The sequence below is a fragment of the Sphaeroforma arctica genome, assembly GCF_001186125.1.
Source record: "Sphaeroforma arctica JP610 unplaced genomic scaffold supercont1.407, whole genome shotgun sequence".
Lineage (NCBI taxonomy): Eukaryota > Ichthyosporea > Ichthyophonida > Sphaeroforma > Sphaeroforma arctica.
The window spans coordinates 31,776-40,654 of NW_014040151.1; the positions used below are offsets into that span (position 1 = coordinate 31,776).

At 39.9% G+C, this 8,879-nt stretch overlaps 2 protein-coding genes across 2 annotated transcripts; both read right to left on the reverse strand.

Moving 5' to 3' along the window:
• Positions 1–409: 409 nt before the first annotated feature.
• SARC_05963 (hypothetical protein) lies at positions 410–961 on the reverse strand (the record flags this gene model as incomplete). Its single annotated transcript, XM_014300149.1, has 1 exon — positions 410–961. One exon carries the CDS (start codon positions 959–961, stop codon positions 410–412), a length of 552 nt encoding a protein of 183 aa, XP_014155624.1.
• A 5,405-nt stretch (positions 962–6,366) lies between these two features.
• SARC_05964 (hypothetical protein) lies at positions 6,367–7,480 on the reverse strand (the record flags this gene model as incomplete). The annotated part of the gene is made up of 3 exons (XM_014300150.1): positions 6,367–6,551; positions 6,886–7,096; positions 7,448–7,480. The coding sequence occupies 3 exons, from the start codon at positions 7,478–7,480 to the stop codon at positions 6,367–6,369; spliced, it is 429 nt and encodes a 142-aa protein (XP_014155625.1).
• Positions 7,481–8,879: the final 1,399 nt, after the last annotated feature.

Here is an 8,879-nt window from a genome sequence, read left to right on the forward strand (position 1 = left end):
TGCTTCTGTTTATTTATGTTTGTTGGTATGTATACATCCATGTAATTTTGCCTGTGCACTCGATTACAGGGGTGCGACAATACGTTTTACTACAATCGAATTACGCAACACTGCGTTGTAGATATTTATCGTGTAATTTATCCGATTCAGAGTACTGTTATGAGTTTTCACAACATATTTATATTTAAATTGGTGTATTTGACTTCGAGGTGTTCCAGGAAACCGAGCCTGATAGTTAACTGAGTACACTTCTGAACACCTTCAGGCGTGGATCATTACCTAACGTAGTACTTTGAATTGGCCTATGTCCCGACCTGATATGTATTTGCACATGATCAGGTGAACATCTAACTGTGATGGGCAAAACGAAAATGCCTGCTGACATCTTTGATTCAGGGCTAATCTTTGACTACAAGGTGCTAGACTTTCGGAGGAACGATAATACCTTCCGTGCTCGTGATCTGAAGCCGTTTGGAGATCTGGCTTCACTATGGTGCGTGGGTATTTCAGATTCTGTCACGTTCTGAAAGGGAGGCTTGGGTTCGGCCTTGAAGTTGTCTGATGTGCTCGTACTATATCTTCTAACTTCAGCTGTTTGATACTCCACAGTAGGCTCATATGTGTATTGGAAGTGACAGCGACTTTCTAATCGCGTGGTCCATTTTGGGGCGCGTATCGAATTTGGGTCTTTATTTCCACAAGCCCGCCGCGTTGATTCTTCGCCAAGAAAATGGCGGTATGCGATCCTACGATTGATGATTGGGTTGCTCGTCGCAACTGGATTGCTAAGCCTGTTTGCAAACGCAATAGGAGATTCCGTGCTGTCCATACCAATGCAGCTAGTCTGTGCGCTACATCTTTCGAGACTATCCCAACTAGGAGCGGCTCGCGAGATTTCTTCCGCGGGGTTGAGGCTGTGACTGTGAGTTGGTGTATCATCGGCTATCAAAACCACCGACATGTTAAATTCGGCTGGTATCGAAACAACTGATGTCGGGAGTACCATGATGGATTTGTTAAATATACGTTGCACCTTTGACGCGGAATTCTCCTCACTGCAATTTATAGAGGTTTAAACAAAAAACGCTTTTACCCAGTGCCATGGCTGTAATCGATACTCATTTATTCTCTTTAGCACATTTGCTAATAATCACTATAAATCAGTCATTCTGAGCCGTCTTTGGACTGTAGGACTTTCTCACTCTCAGACGGATGGTCTCAAAGCATAGGCCACTACCCAGAGAAAATATGTCGAATATCGCCCCTGGTAAAAAAATCTGTTCGTCCGAGACGTACTGTAGTGAGCCTCTATTAACAGGGCTGACTGGGAGTGGCGACTGCCGAGTGCCGAGTGCCGACTGGGTGTTCTCTTAACGACCAAGTTCGGCATTGACAGGCAAGAATGTTGGCACAGTCGATGGCTAACAGAAAACAAGCATTACTCTCCTCATCTCCTCTAGTCCTCAATTCTTCTTCCAAAACTGCCAATAATGCAATATTGGGTATCCGTCAAAGTATGGATCGTCAAAGTATGGATTGGTTTTGTAAAAATAATAGAATTTGAGCAAAGAGTGGTCGGAGTGATAATCAGGACTACTAATTACTCTCTATAAATTGTAAATCTTGCCTACAGGTCACTGCAATAAATTTTGATACAGAAAACAAAACACATTTATGTTTTATTTAGTAGGCTATGAAAAACACCCTTTTGATTATTACAAAAAACCCAAGTATGTACTGTATATATGCTTTTATATTAAAAAAACAGATGAATTTAATTAAAAAACTAAAAAGAAAAGAAAAAAGGGCAACATACTTTATTTTATTTTAGGGCGCTATGCAAAATTACAAAATAACGAGATCCACGTCCAACAGTCCACAGTCCACACAAGACAGTCCAGTACTGTGAGACTACAGTCTACACTACTCTAGCACACACTGACCACAGTGGCACAGTCCACACTCCACAGTCTGCTAGACAGCAGCCCTTAGGACAGCAGTCTACAGCAGGACTACTAAATTTACTCTCTATAGGTAAAGGGTATGTTTACTAAATCTTTACCTTCAGGTTTCAGCCTCAGGATTCAGGTCACTGCAATAGATTTTGATACCATAGCCTTCTAAATTGACATTGAACAAACAATCTATTTTGATATATTTTTTACAAAACAAAACCGAGTGTGTATCAAATGCTATTTTTTAAAAACAAAAAACTAACAAATAGTTTTTCATTTGTAGAAAACAAAAATGGCAAAAAAAAAAATAACGAAATACAATTTGCACATAAATATTTACGAGTTCCACAGTCCAGGCCCGCACTCCACAGCTAAGCTCGATGTGTTAAAGTTGTAACTTTATTATGCCTCGAATATACAAAAAAAAAATGAAGTTGTAACTTTTATATCTCAATAGTACATTTTCATTTATGATCGCATTTTCCAGGTCACTCAGGTGTCAGTCGTCACAACTGAAACGCTCAATCTCTTATGATTGCCTATTATGTATCAATTTCGTGGCCTAACACTTTCAACGAACGGACAGCTTATTGTGTGCAAAAAGTTACCTTTTTTAAAAATAAAAAAGTTACGGCCTTCTGAAAATAGAACAAGTTAACATTAAAGTTGAAACTTTTACATTCCGTCCCCCTAATACTTATTGAGCCCACAGTCCACAGTCCACAGTCCACACTGCCCAGAGTCACTCCACTCTCCACTCTCCACTCTTCACTCTCCACTCTCCAGTGTCAACTCTCCAATACTCACTTCTCCACTCTCCCCACTCCCCAGACTCCCAGAGGCCCAGACCAGGGGCCCAGACTCCCAGAGCTAAGCTCAATGCATTAAAAGTTGTAACTTTTATTTTGCCTCGAATAAACATTAAAGTTGTAACTTTTATATCCCGATAATACACTTCCATATATGATAGGTGCATTTTCCAGGTCACTCAGGTGACAATCGTCACAACTAAAAGACTCAATCTCTTTTGATTGCCTATTATCAATTTTGTGGCCTAAAATTTTCAACGATCGGACAGCTTATTGAGTGCAGTCTCCAAAATAACTTTGTAGTTGATTTGACCCAAATAAAGGTTATAACTTTTAAAAATCGAAAAGTTAACATTAAAGTTGGAACTTATATTCCGTACCCCTATAACTTATTGAGCTTAGGCCCAGTGTCTAACTCAGTCTCACACAAGTCACACTACAAAGTCACCCAATCAGCAGAGAGCCAGAGATTACTCTCACTAGTAGAGTAAAGAGTTGCAAGAGTAGAGAGGGTTTATTACTGGCGTGCTGTTTGAAGTTTGGGCCTCTGGAGTTTGGACTCTCTTCAGACTTCAGTCTCTCGGGGTGTGTAAACCATGATGTGTAAAGTGTAAACTATATACTGTATAGGCAGTGGCGGTTGGCCGGGATTTGTTGGGGGCTCTTTCAAGGAGCAAGACTTTATTTTTTAGAGTATACTATAGATACTTTTTCTTTGAAAAGTTTTAGTATTTTGATAATTGTTTCAAAGTAGATAAAAATGTCATTTACAAATACATAATTTATATATACATATTGTACATATGATACCCCTCATACGCAAATGCACATATGTCGCCTCTTTTTACTCTCTCTTGAGTTGTAGACCTCACGCGACGGGTCGTATGCATGTTGACGTCATCATGACCCTCCAGATATTAAATCAATAGCTGACCATAATGGGGCAATAATTGCCCGTTATGGGGTTTCGTGCCCTAGAAGTTGTCCGTTTCGTAATTTTAGGATATTTTGTCTAAAGTAGTTAACGTAAAATTATAAGGCCCTGTTCTGCACCTCAATATGAAAATGTCAATTTTTGAAGCAAGTCCATTTTAGATCGATTTTATATTTTCAGATTTTCATTATTACAAAAATGGGTACAACATCATTCTCAAAAATATTTGAGTTTCTTGTATACTTTTGGAAAACGGCCATTATTTCCATCCGTCGATTTTTACGCCTACGGCAGCATTTTTACGCAAACATCAATACCGCCAAAAATAAAAAGAGCAAAAACGAAACCGCGCCATTTCTCAAAACGCGCCGTGTATCGTTTTATTCGTGCTGCTAACTGTTGAGATTTTTCATTTCATTATCGTTAGAATATATAAGTATAGTCGTATTCTGCAAGTGCCACACCATTTATCAGCCTCAATGAGTGCAAACCCATCTCACGCGCCTAGATCCATGGATTCTCTTGTGGAGGAAGATGAGGTCACTGGGACTAAATCGGTTGAAAATTCGTCTGAAGTGGCTGATCAAAATAGCCATATATCTACATTTGACATTGTCATTGTGCACATTATTTCCATGCATGTTACCTTTCATTATTCGTATAGCAACGCGCCCTTTTCCACGAAAGAACGAATTATATTACATAGTGATCGACCATACATATCGCCGATTCTATTTTTGAAAGTGTATTTTGTACAGTTTCAAAAGAAATTTTACGTGAATTCAAAGAAATGGCCATTCTTTTTTACAAGAACAGCATTTAAATTTTTTTGTAAAAACGCGATTATAGATGTTCAAAAAAAATGATTTTGGAGGTATGGACATTTTTCAAGTTTGAGTTGCAAACGATTTTATGAGAAGATGCCCATTTTGAATTTTGAAAAATGCTCTTTTTTTCAAAAATGAACATTTTCGTCGAAAATGGCCGTACTATTGAGTTGCAGAACAGGGCCTAAATATCAACAAATTCAAAACAAATCCCGCACAATTTTTGTGAATACTGATCACACTGTTATTTTTGAAGTTTGATCGAAACCGACCTCCAAAGTACGTTTAATTTGGAATTTGGTAGTTTACGTACAAAACACGACCTATAACGTAAAACTATAACGAAAATCATTTCGTTGGAGATGTTTTTTTGTCTCTAAAGGTTTGGACAGAGAATTTAATTTTTAATTTAAATAAGACACGCGATGGGATTGGCCAACAGCCTAGAACGCTTGTGCTATTATGATGGATTAGGTGATCTAGGTCCCATAAGACTCGGCCAAATACCAACCTACAACTAAATTTGAGATTTCACAATCATTGTATTTACGACTGTTTTGAATTTAAAAGAACAAAAAAATTGTTTTGGTTTTATTTAGTCCATTTTAGAAGGCTTTAAAAAAATAGCCTGAACTGCTGAACAGTTTTGTTTTTTCTTCTAAAATATTTTTGTTTTGTTTTTTTCACTCAAGTTGTCGTGTGACTGTCGTCACATCCAGCCAACACTCATCAGTCATCACACAAATCTTGAGTTCTTGACACACTGACACAAGAGAAGTTAAAAGTTAAACAATTAAAGTAAAACTCAACGTCATGATGAATTTTTTTAAATGTACTACTTTTTTATCAACTAGAGGCACAATTGCTATTTTTTTGTTCTATTAAAACCCAAATATGGACAAAAATGTAACTTTTTTGCTCGTTTGAGACCCTGTACAAGAATTAAAATAGCCCAATACAGAAAACACGATATGATACCAGCGGTAGCGGGAGGTAGGTTGAAGTTTGATGCAGCCATACCACTGTATATGTCCAGTTCCCGTTGAACATATAAAGTGGTAGACACGTCTGGGGTTCACCCTACCAGTAACCAGGTTTAGGAGAACAAAGAATCACCATGATAAACTGGTGCCTGGCATTTATCTGTAGACAAGGAGTAACACGTTGAGCCTTACCCTTTGCCTACGTGCACGCTATAAATTGCATGCATATTGCGGTCGCAAGCTGCACACTTGTGTGCACCTGACGTTGGTTACGTGATCGTGCATTCTTTCACACAATAACGATCACCACTAGAAGTGCCTTGTATCCGAAACAGTTGAACCGACAGGCGCGATGAATTGGTTTGGACCGAAATTTGGAAATATTACTTCAACATCGTGACTAGCCGGGGTATAGGAAACATCTGTTGATATGTCAGAGACGGATGTGGGTACAGGGGTTGTTCTACATGCTGGAGAAAAGATCCAAGGTGTTCGTGGAGGGTCCAGATACCATGGACGTCGTGGTGCTCCTGTAGTTGCTGGAGGAGTCAATAGCGCCTTAGGAGCCCTTTCATGCTGTAGAGCTCGGCGTAAACCCATTTGCAAATGAATCGGTTCTAGCTTGTGGAATCGCGCATTCTTGTGCCAGTCCAAAATAAAAGCGTTTTTCTGCAGATTGTCCAAATAATATTTACCCTGCGGATTGGGTGGCCATAACTTCGGTGTTCGTTTGTCGACCGTTATTAAGCACGTCTTCAGAGTCTCATTTAGCGCACGAATTAGACTCTGTAGCGCACGCGCATCGTCTATGCTTCCGTTTGCTTCTGCCTCCATCATTCGTTGGGTCAGTTGAAAAACTCACAATTTCATCTCGGCCGCTGTCGATGCAGTAATGCTAGGCTCCGTAGGTTCCGATCCTTTATGACGTTTCACTGCCTGTGGGTCTTCCAAGTAGCGGTCGTGATGAACAGAAAGTTGCTTGGGGTATGTAATCGTATCAATAGGGACATTCCCCGGATCCTGAGAATTATCCTGTAACTCCCCTGGTGAACGTGGTTTACGGCGAGGATACACAACCTATCACAAAATAAGCTCGTTGCCACATGACTCGGGTTCATCTGTTGCTACGGGGACTTCATTACTCTGCAGAAGGCATCAAAAGAACGTTTTGCCGACGACGATAAATTCTGAGGAGTGTCCATGTCCAAGTATAAATCCGTAGGTTCCAAAACAATTCTACCAGGCCAGTTCACCAAAGTTTCTGAGTTCTGATACCAATCCAGATCATTTGGCAGCATCTCATCAGGGGTTGGAATTGTTTGTACTCGTTTTTGAGCGTTCTACAACGACCGCTCTCTGTGAGTGATCGAACATTACCGTAAGGAGCCACCTGAGGTACAGGCCTCGTACGTTCAATTCTTCGTTTCACTGGGCTAATTTTCTTCATTCCGTTAGCCCCTTTGTCAGGTAACTGGCGAGTAGGTGTCGACCCTGCCAGCGTTGGGTATTGAGGAGCCCAACGTTGTTGCACTGTTGGTCCGGCCTGAGTCTCAGAAAAGTCCTCATCCAAGGTCGCCTGGTCCAAGTCCTGGGGTGTAGACGTGTCAATATCCGCCAGTGAAAACTCATGGAGTTGGAGGAGTTGCTCTTGAATAAGACGAATACTGTCCGTGGCCTCCTACACATGAATCATCGTATTCAGGTGTCCCTCTACATCGGAAATCCAGTTTGGGGACTGTTGAAGCTTACCCAAGATTTGAATTGAGTATTGGCCCTCCGAAAGCAAACAGGTTAATTCCAAATGAATTTCGATCTTCTTGGCATCTTCAGGCGCAGGTTTCTTGACAAGTACTGACTCCGCCTTGTTGCATAGCTCGGTTAAACGGCGAAGATTTCAAATAAACCGACTCAACAACCGATCACAAGCTTGCTTACCCACCGTTGGCAACGGTCTAGTCTTGGGTCCCATCATTGACAAAAAAATAAATATTTAAACTAAGCTGTTTCTTAGTTGATTTAACCTTCAAAGAACGTAGTATAATAAATACAGTAGTTCGGTCACTTAAAAATGTAGTCAAAACCGAGTGACACTTAATAAAGAGTGTTAAGTCTGAAATAAGTGAACTCAGTCAGAAGTGCCGTTATGAACGGGGCGTCTACTGTATTTATTAATCACGTTCCTGTGTGGGACGAGATTTTCTCTAACAATGGCAGAATGTGAAAATCTCCGTATCTAAGATTATGGTCTCCTAGTTACTAAATAATGATGACATCTGATGAGTCATCATTTTTTTCTCCCTAACCTATATATTCCACTATCTATAGTCCAGTCCTCGGGTCCGTCCTTCAATAAAATCCTCTTAGGCCCGAGTCTCTGATTCGGTCCTAAATATTTCCCTTAGGTTCGGTGCTCTGGTCCGGTCCTAAATTCCTCTTGTCAGTCCGGTCCTCTGGTCCGGTCTTAAATCCCCGTCTACGGTACTTTGTCCACATTATAAGGCGAATGACTAAAAATTTATGTACGACTACTACTAAGCGATCGGTGCCAGTTATGAGGGCCACATGATCACACATTAAAATTGACTTTTTAGGCCTAATGAAATGATAGTTTTGAAAATTGTGACACTTTGACAGACCTTAGAGATGACCGGGCATGTCGATTTCTGACCTCAAGTCCAAAATTAGCACTGGAAAGTACATACCAAGAAAGCGGCTAATATTTTCCAATTTTGTCAGACTTGAATTTTGAACCAAGTGTAAAATCCAAAAGGTGTGCGGGTGATTTTCTTATTCGGGTCATTGTGAGTATTTTCCGCTATCAAACTCTCGAATCGGGTTCGTACTTGATGTCCCATATTTACCCCCTGTCAATAAGTGTGATTTGGTAAAACATTTAAATTACATATAAAAAAAGCAACTGCACCATACGAGTTCCACAATGTTGAATCTTGTTTTGTCCCGTAATATGTCGTTTTAAAAATTTCAGGTCTAAATGTCAATACATAATATAAGGGATTTTGTCCTGTTCTGATTTCATTAACCGCAATTGTCTATTTTTCAGAATATAATTTCAAGAAAATAATTAAATACATATAAGCCCAGACAACATAAAATATTGGACAAAAGGGGGGGGAGTTTTACTATAGAGGTTGACCAAGAGGTACCTTAAGAAATCAATATCATTGGCACTCAGATAACATAACTTCTTCGTTTTGACGAATAATAAACGTACACTAAATCTTGTCCCGATCGGACCATTGGTTCAAAAGTTATGAAAGATTTCAGTTTGTACCAGAACTGGGTCAAACTAGCCACACGTAAGCGTTATGCAAGTCCATCCATACCAACAGACCTTTCTGGCATTATAGCAT